General features: G+C 37.3%; 1 protein-coding gene across 1 annotated transcript in view; it reads left to right on the top strand.

The window, feature by feature from the left end:
- The first annotated feature begins 854 nt into the window (after positions 1 to 854).
- Positions 855 to 13,815, top strand: part of ntsr1 (neurotensin receptor 1 (high affinity)) — a 78,747-nt gene continuing 65,786 nt past the window's right edge. The window contains exon 1 of the mRNA XM_007250798.4: positions 855 to 1,780. Within this exon, the coding sequence (XP_007250860.2) occupies positions 1,112 to 1,780 (669 nt within the window). The 5' untranslated portion in view covers positions 855 to 1,111. The remainder of the gene's footprint in view (positions 1,781 to 13,815) is intronic.

A 13,815-nucleotide genomic window follows, 5' to 3' on the forward strand; every position in this document is an offset into this window, starting at 1 on the left:
AGATGATCCCAAGCCATTAAACCAAACTGAACTGCTTGAATTTTTGCACCAGGAGTGGCATAAAGTTATTCAAAATCAGTGTGTAAGACGGTGGAGGAGAACATGCCAAGATGCATAAAAGCTCTTAAAACTTGAACTCTTAAAACTTTATTAATATGAACTTATCTTCTTTGCATTATTTGATGTCTAAAAGTTCTGCATCTTTTTCGTTATTTCAGACATTTCTCATTTTCTGCAAATAAAAGCTCTAAATGGCAATACTTTTATTTGGAATTTGGGAGAAATGTAGTCTGTAGTTTATAGAATAAAACAACAGTGTTAATTTATTTTAAACATATGCCTATAAATAGCAAAATCAGAGAAAAACATTATGATTAAGACATTGAAGTGATCTCTTACTATTTTTCCACAGCTGTGTATACACACACATTAAGGTTTTCAAGGTTTATTTCATTTATTTTCTACATTGTGCATTCATATTAAAGACATGAAAACAATTAAGGGACACCATTAAGGCAGCAACTATTGTTCAGCACCTCCAGAAACTCCTTCCTTGTGTTTTTAGTACCTTAAAATTGCAATGTTTAAAAAAATAAATAAATAAAAGAAAGAAAAAACACATTGAGTGAGAAGAGATCGGTATTGTGTGTGTGTATATATAGATATTAAAAAGGGAGCGAGAGAGAGAGCGAGAAGGGGCGCGTGCACTATAGTCATTGAGAATGGCGCTGCGTCATTTCTCAAGGTTTTCGATTCAGCGCGCGCCTCCTCCTCCTCCTTCTCCCCCTCCTACTCCATCACTCTCCAGCGATATAAAAGCGCGCGCGCCAGCTTCCCCAACCCGAAGGGTCTTCTCTTGTGAGCCGACAGTTCAGAGTGGTCTTCTCCATCATCTGCATCATTTTTTTTATTTCTTTGCTTGTTTATTTTCTTTCTTTTATTCTTAATTCTTTTTCTTTTCTTTTTTTGTACCCATTATGATCATATAACCCAACCAAGCAAATGCGCACCAGATGCGTCCTGGGTTTATTGTATTTTATAGTTTAGAGAGTTTAGTTTAGAGACGTTTAAAGACGTTTAGACTTCTAAAAATAAACTGTTGAGCGCGAGGATGGACGCGAACGGCACTTTAACAGTGCGGAACTTTTCCAAGTTGCGCGCTTTAACGCAGCAACTTATAATCAACCACTCCGCGCCGTTCCACGCCAACGGCTCTGGCTCCGGCACCGCGTCGCAGGAGGACCTGGACGTGAACACGGACGTCTACTCCAAGGTTCTGGTGACCGTCATCTACGTGCTGCTGTTCGCCGTGGGCTGCCTGGGCAATTCCATCACGCTGTACACGCTGCTCACCAAGAAGTCCCTGCAGAACCTGCAGAGCACCGTGCACTACCACCTGGCCAGCCTGGCCGTGTCCGACCTGCTGATCCTGGTGCTCAGCATGCCGCTCGAGCTCTACAACTTCATCTGGGTGCACCACCCGTGGGCGTTCGGGGACGCCGTGTGCCGGGGCTACTACTTCCTGCGCGACGGCTGCTCCTACGCCACCGCCTTCAACATCGCCAGCCTGAGCGCCGAGCGCTACATGGCCATCTGCCACCCGTTCAAAGCGAAGAGCGCCATGTCCCGCAGCCGCACCAAGAAGCTGATCAGCGGCATGTGGGCCGCCGCCTTCCTGCTGGCCACCCCCATGCTCTTCACCATGGGCCAGCGCACCGTGGACGCGGTGCCCATCTGCACCACCATCGTGTCCACCGGCACCGCCAAGACCGTGTTACAGGTGAGGGGCGGGATTTTACCGGATTTTTATCTTTACTGGATTTTACATTTGGAGAGATGCGTTATATTATGTGTAGCATCATTATTAGAAGTAGTATTAATGTGGCAATGCGTTTTTTTTATAATTTTTATAAACTTAAAAAAAAAAAAACTTGATCAGCTCACACAGGAGATAAAAATATATATATTTTTTTGGCCCAAACCGACTTATCGACTAATTTTCTATTTTTTTTTTTTTTTTTTTTTTTTTACTAAAAGTCAATACAGTTCTGGAAAAAAAATTAAGACACTGATTAAGAGTTTCTGAATCAGATGGTCTGATTTTGTTATTCAGAGGTATATGTTAGAGTAAATAAATGAACATGTTTTATCTGTGTGTGACACCTCTTGGTTTTATAGTTCTGAAGTCTAAAGAACAAACATCCCGGAGTTTAAGAGGATTATACAGCTCTGGAAAAAATTAAGAGACCATTTCAGTTTCTGAATCAGTTTCTCTGATTTTGCTATAGGTATGTGTTTGAGTAAAATGAACATTGTTGTTTTATTCTATAAACTACGGACAACATTTCTCCCAAATTCCAAATAAAAATATTGTCATTTAGAGCATTTTTTTTGTAGAAAATGAGAAATGAAAAAATTAAAAATTAAGATGCAGAGCTTTTCACCTCAAACAATGCAAAGAAAACACGTTCATGTTCATAAAGTTTTAAGAGTTCAGAAAATAAAATATTTGGTGGAATAACCCTGGTTTTTAATCGCAGTTTTCATGCATCTTGGCATGTTCTCATGTTCTCCTCCACCAGCCTTGTATACTGATTTTGGATAACTTTATGCCACTCCTGGTGCAAAAGTCCAAGCAGTTCAGCTTGGTTTGACGTCTTGTGATCATCCACCTTTCATCCTCTTGATTATATTCCAGAGGTTTTCAATTTGGTAAGATCAAAGAAACTTATAATTTTGAAGCGGTCTCTTATTTTTTTTTTATAAGAGGCTCCACACAATAGAATGCAGTATACAAGTAAGACGTGATTTTTCAATCAATTTTTTTTTCAACGCAGTAGGCGGGGCTACACTGCTGTTTGACTGGCTAATAAATTTCTATTCTGATGACTAATAGGTCTGAATTTGTGTGAAGTGAAAGAATACACAAAACATAGAAAACATGTGTGTCTGAAAGGGTTAAACAAAACGAAATATTTGTCTGAATTAAGGCAGAAAGCTGAAATTTCATGTTTTTTATTGTTTTTTGCCACTTTTTTTAACACTTTTTGTTTTGCTCTTCAAAGAAAAAGCCATTTCAAAAGGACAATAAAGTTAAGTATTGAGTGAAAGCATTGAGCTGAATATTTTAATATCGCAGTTTTGTGGACATACCAACAAAGCCCAGTATTGTTTAATACAAATAATTATTTCTTTCTCTGTATTTGCTCGTTATTGTTTTTAACCTTATCCTCATGACTTTAATTTAGCCCAACTATCTTTACTCATACAGACAGTGAGTTGCACACATTTCTACTGACCAAAAGTCAAGTTTTATAAGCTTAATAGGGTTAAAGTTTTATATATTTATATGTATTTGCCTGCCTCATTTGCACAAATGAAAAAATCTTTCAGAAGCTCTGATTGGTGTGATTAAATTATTTGTTTTTTATTGTTCATACAAGGGGTGTGCCATATTGTTTTGTACACAATAATATTGCCAACATTTTTGAATATCGTGAACGATATTATAACCTTAAATGTCATGCAATATCACCACCCCTAATTATCACATCAGGGTACTACTTTTGCTGTTTTTAGCAAACGAAAAATGTGGTGTGCTGCAGATAGTTTATCATGAAAACCTGCAGCCACACCAGGCATTTGTAATTATTGACTGATGCCCCTGGTTTAAACCATATTAGTGTGGGATTTGGAACTGGCCACAGTCTAGAACCCTAAAGCACAGACAGTTCCCAGAACATTTTCGAAGGCAATATTGATGAAGATGGCTTGGGGAGGTGACAGCACACAAGATGGAAAGTAGATCAGTGTGGAGAAGTCCAATATACAAATTGATGGAGCCGAGAGCCAATGGGGCAGACACGAGTTTTACTTAACAAGCTTGCATGGCCTGAACATCAAGTTGGTTCTATTATATTTTATTAAAATATCACAGCTGAACTGCTGGACTCAATTTTACACACTTTTTAAATAAGCATCAAATGAGAGACTTTGAAATTACTGTTTGAGGAAGAGCCACAGAGACCCCAGTAGTTTCATATGAAGTTCTACTCAAGAAAATTCAAGTATTTTGAGTGAATTTTGTATTGGAAGTTTGTTCTGCATAGTGGGTAGTAAGTAACTGACAGTAAGTAAAGCTGACAGTAAGATTTACCCATCAGCCATTGCATGTCTTGGGGGTTAAAACAGGTTGTATCCATCACAAGCAATACAGCACCATGTGAACATGACACAAAACTATATTATATGTTATATGTCCAAAAAAAAAACACATAATTTTTTTTATTATTTCTAGGACTATATATTGGCAAGAACCTGGCGAACATATTGAAAATATATTGTGATGTAGACAGGGTGATACATTGCAAATTTTAATCTATTGCAAACTCAAAAAAAAACCACAGTCAAAATAAACACAGTCAAAGTAAAAAAAACAAAAAACAAAAAAAAACTGTAATTTATAAAATCTGAATACATTTTTAATTTTTAATTTTGTAAAATTATACCACTACAACTCTGCCCTCTAGTGTTCAGGATTAACATGAGGACTCCATATGCAAAGCTTACACAGGTTGCCAGGTAAAGGACACTGGATGTACATAAACAAGATCAATATTTATCCGTTGATGTATTGCGTTTGTAGATTATATACTGTAGTTAGCCAAATCTATCAACTGTAAACTAGCTTATACTGGAAAAAAAAGAAAAAATAAGCCCATGGCTCTGAAAATACACACTCTGTGCTAACGTTTATATATTCCGTCTTGTAGTCCTTCTGGGCTCCAAAATGTCTCCATATATCAAAGTGCCATTATCTTTTCTTATGCTGTAGCCTCGTCCCTGGTCATGGAGCTTTTTAGAAGAATGCTGAGACTTTTTAGTTTATGTTATTTCGGCAGTAGTTTCAGTTTCTGTTCCAGTTCGCTTGCTCGCTTTCAGAGCTACAGCATGCTGTGTTTGCCTGCTATTCTGTTCCATTCCTGGCAACCCAGGTTGCCCAGGTTGTGGCAGTAAGATGTAAAGAAACACTAGGGTTTTTGTAGAGCAATGCCACAGAATGACTATATTTGGCTTCCTAAAGAAACTTTAAAAAGCCAAAAATGAAAGATTCCTTTGAAAAGCTCTTTCTATACATGAAACATGCGAGTGAAGAACCTTGTACAAAAGACCTTGAATTACATTTTTCCAGGAGCCATACAGTCAACAACATTCATTTTAAATAGATGTTCAGTGCTGATGGAATATTTCTGCTCATTCTGCTTCTCTCTAGCCTCTCCTGCCTGTATTTGCTGATTTTACATGACAGCCTTCATCAAAACCTTGCACAATTCTCGCTCTTGGCTTTACACTAGTGGTCTGCTGCGCATGGAACAATTTCCCTTTGATGCAACACAAAAACATGCAGATCAAGAAAGATATGTTGTTTTTTAGGTTATTGGATAAATTATATCTGATGTTTCTGAAAAAAAAAACACAAAAAAGTGGAGCTCGCATTGGAAAACACTGCTTTAAACAGTGCTACTGTCTGAATTAATGCCATTTTTAAATACCGTTTAGTCTCAGTGAGCAGCTGGTCGTATTTTTAGACCTTTTTTATAGATATAGCGAGCAATTACTCCCACTTGGCTGCTGATTGGCTACCATAGCTAGCTAGACTTATACTTATCATTGGCTAGAGCTTTGCGCAGTGAGCTTAAATAATAATACTATTTTTTATATATATATACTTACCTAAAGCTTCTGAAATAAAACGACACTTACCTAGATACTTACCTGTATCCTAAAAGTTGTGACCATACTTACCTGAGGACTGAGTAACACCTGAAATAAGAAATAACAAACATTAGCACTGAGTGATAAGGGACACATATAATAATATAATATAAAAAGAGATCTCTAAGGTACTTACTTGTTTAAGCTTCTACTGGTTGTGTATTTTATTTATTTCTTTCTGAACATTTTACTTGAACAATATTTTTTTTTTCTTGATTTATTTCTTTTTTTATATGGTGAAGTAAATACTAATTTTGTCAATACAGTCACTACCTTTACCATACACACGGTCTTGTGTCTCTCCTTTCAACTGCTCCTAGAGCGAACCTAACTGGTCCAAACTTCTTTTTAGTTTCTGTACAAGTAGTTTTTAAATTTTCTGTGTTTACAGATTGGGTTCTTGTAATCAAGCTATTAGCATAGTGTAGCTTCCTTACAGGAAGCTAGGGGTTACACTTAGGTGTTGCTATGGTATCAATGATGGTTGCTATACTGTTGTTGGGGTGTTGCTAGATGGTTGCAAGGGTGTTGCTATGGTATCTGTGGTGGTTGCTATATTGTTTGTAAAGTGGTTGCGAAGGGGTTGCTAGGGTGTTATTAAGTGGTTGCTAGGTGGTTGCTAAGTAATGTATTTGCATAAATCAGATAATAATTGTTTGCATGTTCTATAGACCCTGCGAATTTCATCTTTGTAGCTCAAAAATTGTGACATACACGGGCGTTCTACTGTCTCCTCATTCATTTTACAATGAGCAAAAAAACGCACATTTTCGAAGTTTTTATGAAAACCATACTTCCAATCAAAAAGCTGTATACAAGCACACATCACATCGCATCAGGCCTCATAATCTGGAGTTGGAACCGTGTTGATATCTCGAAAACAAGAAGCGCGGCAAAGAAAGCACCTATAATAATAAATATATTAATGCAGAATAACAGTATCGTTGCGCAACCATAATAAGTACCAGTTTATTACCAGTTATCAGTTTATATAAAGATCAGGGTATTTCAGAGTTCTACACATTTAGTTAATATATAAGCCTGTTTATACTGATTTGCTGATGTCATTTAGACCAGCATGCAACTTGCCTACTTGCTGGCAGACCCACCTGTCTCCTACACTACACTGGGTGGGTAACAAGTGCTGTGGTCTAGCACAGTGTGTGGATTTTCTAACTCAAACAACAATACTAAAGCTTGTAATTAACAGGTGAGTTGAAACAGCTGTGCTTGAGCAGGAAAAGCACAGAGCTCTGCAGGAATTCATCCTCCCCGGGTCCAGAATTGCCCATCTCTGCTGCACAGCGTTCTGCACAGTGGAGGATGAGTTATGGCTGGCCCACACTGCAGGATAATGGAGACACTTAATCAATAATCACAAAAAGTCCCCCAATTTCAGGGTGATCGTAAATAAGGATCTTTAGAGAACATCCAGTAGTGACGGGTGTCTATAATCTAATCTTCTCTCTCAGAGCAGTTGGGGACATCCCATAATTCGTCAATATCGTAAATATGAAACATGTTCAATATTTACGACTCAGTATTCTCTAGTGTGGGGTAGATGCAGATTCTCTGGTTAAAAAAATGTGACTTTGAGCTCATGTAGTTGTATATAGGGTGGATTTTAATTGTTACACACCTGGTATTTGAAATTTTTAAGTGATCTGGGTCATTAAAATGTGTTCTGATCTTCATGCTCTACTAAATAAAAACACACCAGTTTTGAGTTTGCTGTACTTAAGAAGCATTGCTTGATGTGAATCATGCCTCGCACAAAAGAGCTCTCAGAAGACCTACGTTCAAGACTTGTTGACTTGCAAGAAGCTGGAAAGAAGCTTGGTTACAAATATATCTCTGAAATCCTTGATGTTCATGTGTCTACGATAAGACAGACGGTCTACAGATGAAAAAAGAGAAAGTTCTGCACTGTTGCTACTCTCCCTAGGCGTGATGGTCCTGTAAAGATGAATGCAAGAGCACAGCGCAGAATGATCAATGAGGTGAGGAAGAATCCTAGAGTATCAGCTGAAGACTTACAGAAATGTTAGCCTCTCTGGCACAGGCTAACATTTTTGTAGACAAATCTTCATTAAGAACAACATTCAACAAGAATGAACAAGAGTTCATGGAAGGAAACCACGGAGGAAGAAGCCACTGCTGTCCAAAAAAGTTTGAAGTTTGCAAAAGAGCACCTGGATGTTCCACAGCAGTACTGGCTAAATATACTGTGGACACATGAGCTGTTTGGAAGGAACATACAATGCTATGTGGAGAAAAAAATAAACAGCACACCACCATCAAAACCTCATCCCAGCTGTGAAACATGGTGGAGGGGGCATCATGGTTTGGGACTGCTTTGCTGCCTCAGGGTCTGAACGGATTGGCATCAATTGTCATCAACGGAAAAATGAATAGAGGAAAAATGAAGAGATTTTGCAGGAAAACTTTTGAAAATCTGTCCACCAACTGAAGCTCAACAGAGAATAGATGGCCTCTTCATATTGACATTTGTCACAGATAGGAGACGTATCTGAAAAAATCTTAAATAACATCATCAAAACCTCATCCCAACTGTGAAATATGGTGGAGGAGGCATCATGGTTTGGGGCTGCTTGGATGGATTGCCATCATCAATGGAAAAATGAATTCCCACGTTAACCAAAACATTTTAAGACTATTTAATTTAAGTCCATCTGTCTGCCAACTGAAGCTCAACAGAGGATGGATGATGCAACAGAACAACGACCCAAAACATGTAGTAAATCAACAACTGAACGGTTTCAACAGAAGAAAATACATCTTCTGGAGTGTCCTGATCTTAACCCAATTGAGACACTGTGGCATCATGACCTCAAGAGAGCGATTCACACCAGATATCCCAAGAATATTAGTGAACTAAAACTTAGTTATGTGAAGAGAAATGGTTCAAAATTCCTCCTGACCGTTGTTCAGTTCTGATCTGCACTTAAAAAATCCATTGGCAAAAACTAGACAAAATATATGCAAATTAAGACAAATATATGTATATTAAGCAAAAAAAAAAAAAGCTGCCAATGGCATAAGCAAAATGTTCTTAGTAAGAAAAGCAATGGCAGAGTCTCAAAATGAGTGAAGTAACACATAAATCAAGCAAAAAAGTCACTGTTTTTGAACACAAGAATCAGAATAACTTTATTGTGCTTATTTTGAGTTCAAATTACTTACAATAAGGTACAAATTCTAAGTAAGAATGATTAAGATAATTATCCCTAAAATAAGAAATATAACCTAACACTTACAATGCTTAGTAAGACAAAAAGTCTTATCAGAGAAGAAAATAAGATTTATTGTCTTAAATTAAAAAAAAAAATCACTTGCTAAGATTTATTATTTTGCAGTGTAACTACCAGAAACGTTTTGTTGAGCTTTTTGCTGCCAAAGGAGGATCAACCAGTTATTAAATCCAAGGTTCACATACTTTTTTTTTGTCCACCCTCACTGTGAATGTTAGCATTTTGTGTTCAATAAAACCATGCAAACATATATAATATACATTTGTGTGTGGTATTAGTTTAAGCAGACTGTGTTTGTTGTCTATTGTTGTGACTTAGATGAAGATTAGAACACATTTAATGACCAATTTATGCAGAAATCCAAGTACAATCCCAAAGGGTTCACATAATTTTTCCACCCTCACTGTAAATGTTAGCATTTTGTGTTCATTAAACCATGCAAACATATACTATTTTGTGTGTTATAAGTGTAAGCAGACTGTGTTTATCTATTGTTGTGACTTAGATGAAGATCAGAACACATTTAATGACCAATTTATGCAGAAATCCCAAGTAATCCCAAAGGATTCACATACTTTTTTTCTTGCAACTGTATCTATTGAAAAGATGTTTGATATCAAAGCAACACACTTGTCAAGTGTACATAATCATTTCAAGAATTTCCCCCCGGGGATCAATAAAGTATCTATCTATCTATCTATCTATCTATCTATCTATCTATCTATCTATCTATCTATCTATCTATCTATCTATCTATCTATCTATCTATCTATCTATCTATCTATCTATCTATCTATCTATCTATCTATCTATCTATCTATCTATCTATCTATCTATCTATCTATCTATCTATCTATCTATCTAAATATGGCTCATTGGATGCTCAGCACCTCTAAACCTCTGATTCTAGAATTGAGCCTGGTAGCTACACTTGCAATAAAGGAACTTACCAGTACTTTTTTGCAGTTTCTGGAACTTTCCGACTCAAAATCCTTTGTGTTTTTTTTAATATATGAAGTTCTTGATGGAGTACAACGAAAAGGAAAGTTTTAGTTCAGTTTATACTTTAGGATTTTTACTGCATTAACATATTCTAACTCAGACAGATAAAATAAATAAATGAGAGAAGGACATTTTTCCAGGTCATTAATATGCAGTGCACACTAACACATCATCGCACAAAGAGGCACGGCAGCCACAGCACTCAAACGGTGAGACTGCCGAACATATTGTCTGCAGCTGGGCATTAGGCTTGTGCTGATGTTCCACCTGAGAGAGTACCTCTGAACTCAGAGAGAAAAGCATGTCAGGGGGCCTAATTTAGCTGCCCTCCTGTTTACGGCCACAATATACCATTACCCAGCCCGGGGGTTTGCTTATGGGTTAGCTGATGGGCTACTGCTATCACTGGGTAGAAGGTATGAAGGGTATTAAAACAATCATGAGACATGTTTGATGGACTGTAATGGTGATTAAGATGAAGATAGATAGGATGTGGAAAAAAAACTGAGGAGAAAGAGGACAAATTATGTTTGTCACAAAAAAAACAGTATAGTAAAGTATAAGACAATGCAATATGATTTATTATACCACAGTTATTTCTGACCCTGCAATGTGATTGGCTGACAGGAGTTTTATGAGGGACGTATCATATCAGCCGGTAATGCACTGTAACCGAAGTTCTCCATGTATTACTCCAACATACAGGAAACCTAGCAACAATGGAGCGCATACAAGCCAAACAGAGCAGCAATGAAACTATTTTATATAACTCGTGGAGTGTTTATCTTATAACCAAGATCTCTAGATCTCAAGCAGCTTGAACTGTGTGTTTCTCCACTCTTCCTCCAGACTCTGCTCCCTTGATTTCAAAATGAAATGCAGAATTAAACTTCCCTCTTTTGACAACTTTTATGGAGATGTGGATTTCATTTTCCAGCAGGATTTGGCACACTGCCCACACAGCCAAAATTACCAAATGGTCTTGTATAGTATTTACATTTTCTGAGACATTGAATTTTGGGGTTTCATTGGCTGTAAGCCATAATAATCAACAATACAACATTAACAATTTCACATTTGGAACTGAATTAGTGAAACAAAGTAATTTGTTTTGTTTTGAGATGCGCTAGTACAGTACTGTACCAGTCAAACCTTTGGACATTTTGGACACCTCTCCTCATTCAATGCGTTTTTTTACATTTAAAAAAATTAAATTAATGTCTATATTAAAGTTAAACTGAAACATGCAGAATTATTTTGTAAATAAAAAGTGTTAAACAAAGCAGAACATGTTTTATACTTTTGATTATTTAAAAAAAAGTAGCCACATTTAGCTTTGAGGACAGTTCTGCACACTCTTGGTATTTTAATCTCAGTGTCTTCATGAAGTACAGTACAGTCACCTGGAATAGTTTTCTCAGTGTCTTGAAGGAAGGAGTTCCTGGAGGTGCTGAACAATAGTTAAGTGCTTTTCTTTCACGCTGTGAAGCTCCAGCTCATCCCAAATCACCCATCATCTCAGTTGATCCATATGTGACTTAATGCCTTTAATTTTAATTTACAATGTAGAAAATAAATAAACTAAAGAAATAAAGAAGAAAATTTATTAGAATTAGAAGTTGTGTCCAAACTTTTTGCCGCTAATGTAGTTTTTTCCGTTGTACTTTGACCATGTTGATGTGAAGCACCACAAATGATGTGATGATATCTTATGCTTCAAATTCTCATTTTTTTTTATTAAAAATGCTTTTTGTTCACTCGTTCTGTTTTACAAATAGTTCTCCAATTATAGTTCAAAGAAATCTCAATATTGCCACAACATTGCCTCATACAGTATCATGCCATGACAAAGTATGAGGCAATGGTGAGGTGATGAAGGAAAGCCATGATTGTTGGTTGACATTGGTTGACATTGCGATACTTTTTCTACATGAGCTTGATTTCATTGCCTTTAGCATGTTTTCAGTAGAACTTCTGCTGTTTGTTTTGTTACGTTTATTGAAATTGTGAAATCGTTTTGGAGAAAAGAACCAAAAAAAGTAATGCTGCATGAAGGTTTCTGTGCCTGGCTGTCAGCATGCCCTGCCTTTTTTCTCCCAGAACCAGAACTCAATTATGTTTAGTCACAGTGACTTACTGCTTCTGTTGGTGGGTCTGGGAATTGTACGACATTCTGGGTTTGGCTTAGTGTTTTATTCTGCCTTAAAACATGATTTTCAGACAGAGACCTTTCACAAATTCACAGATTCTGCTTCACTTGGGACATATTTTTAATATTTGGAAGCATTGGGGAGATTACATCTTCTAGTAACCCACTCAGATGTTACCTGTGTAAGCTTTAATAACCTGCCATAGCTTTCATTTTATTTATATAATTTTATTTCTAATATTTTCCTCATTTTCTCCGCAATGTACAAGGCCAATTACCCAACCCCCTATCACTAGTAATGCGGCATCACCAGGAGGGTGAAGACTAGCACATGCCTCCTCCAATACATGTGAAGTCAGCCACCACCTCTTTTCTAGCTGCTGCTGATGCAGCATTTCTGAGTAGCATCACAGCGCACTCGCAGGAAAGCGCAGCGACTCAGTTCCGATACATCAGCTCACAGATGCCTCATGCTGATCGACATCACCCTCTGGAGTGATGTGGGGAGAGAGCGTGCAATCTACCCACCCAGAGAGAGCAAGACCAATTGTGCTCTCAGGGCTCCGGTAGATGATGGGCAGCTACATAAACGGGATTCAAACCACCGATCTCCTGATCAAAGTGGCAGAGCTTAGCCCACTGGACCACTCAGAGCCCTCTTTCATGGCTTTTGACAAGACAATACAGTAAAGTAGGGTCTGGTTGTTTGTGATGACCACCATGATGAGCCATTTTTTACAGAGTATTGATAACTAGCTATTTAGGAGTGTATTATTTAAAAACACTAGAGAATGAATCTACACTCTCATTGTCAAAACTAGCTGCCCCTGATAGGAAGTGTTTGTTTGGTATGATATTTGAATTAATAAATGATTCAGGATTGATTCATTCTTCTTAGCACAGTTGAATCTGAGAAGGCCCTCCAAAGACAGACATTACTACAATAAATGCTTTTTTTTAAAGGTTAGTAAATGTTCATACAAATTTTAAGCAGGACTGGTATGTTTCACAACTTCAAAGGAAAATATTGCAGCTATTAATTGAAAGATAAGTTTAGTGGCTTTTTAAAACAAGTATGTCATTATGTGAGCCTCGGCTGGGATACAGCGAGATGCTAATTGTTTTTCTGAGCTGGATTACTCTCTGATAGATGATGATAGACCAAAGTCCCTGTATTAGCTGAGACTTTACTCTGCCCTGTGGCTATAGGGAGTCCTCCTCTCTGTTGGTAGCTTTAAGCTAACTCTAAAGTATTTTTAGGCTTCAGACTCAGAAGTTTTATGACTTGGAATCAAGTTCAATTCTGCCACCTAAATCAGTCATTGTTTTGTATAAATTATTGAATATTTTCACTTATTTGCCTGAATGCCAAAAGTGTTTTTTTTTTTTTTTTTTTTTTTTTTTTACAATTTTCCAGTTATCATACATTTGGTGCATCTTTACTGGTGAGGATCAAGCTTGGTCATATACAGCCTCCAGCATTCGCTCGTCCGCAGTGGTTTAGCCATGATTGCTAACAGTCTTGTTAAAACAAGTATGTAATGGTGCAAACCTCGGCTGGGATACAGCGAGCAGCTAACTGTTTTCTAAGCTGGATTATTCACCGATAGATAATGA

This window comes from Astyanax mexicanus, chromosome 13 (genome assembly GCF_023375975.1).
Source record: "Astyanax mexicanus isolate ESR-SI-001 chromosome 13, AstMex3_surface, whole genome shotgun sequence".
Classification (NCBI taxonomy): domain Eukaryota; kingdom Metazoa; phylum Chordata; class Actinopteri; order Characiformes; family Acestrorhamphidae; genus Astyanax; species Astyanax mexicanus.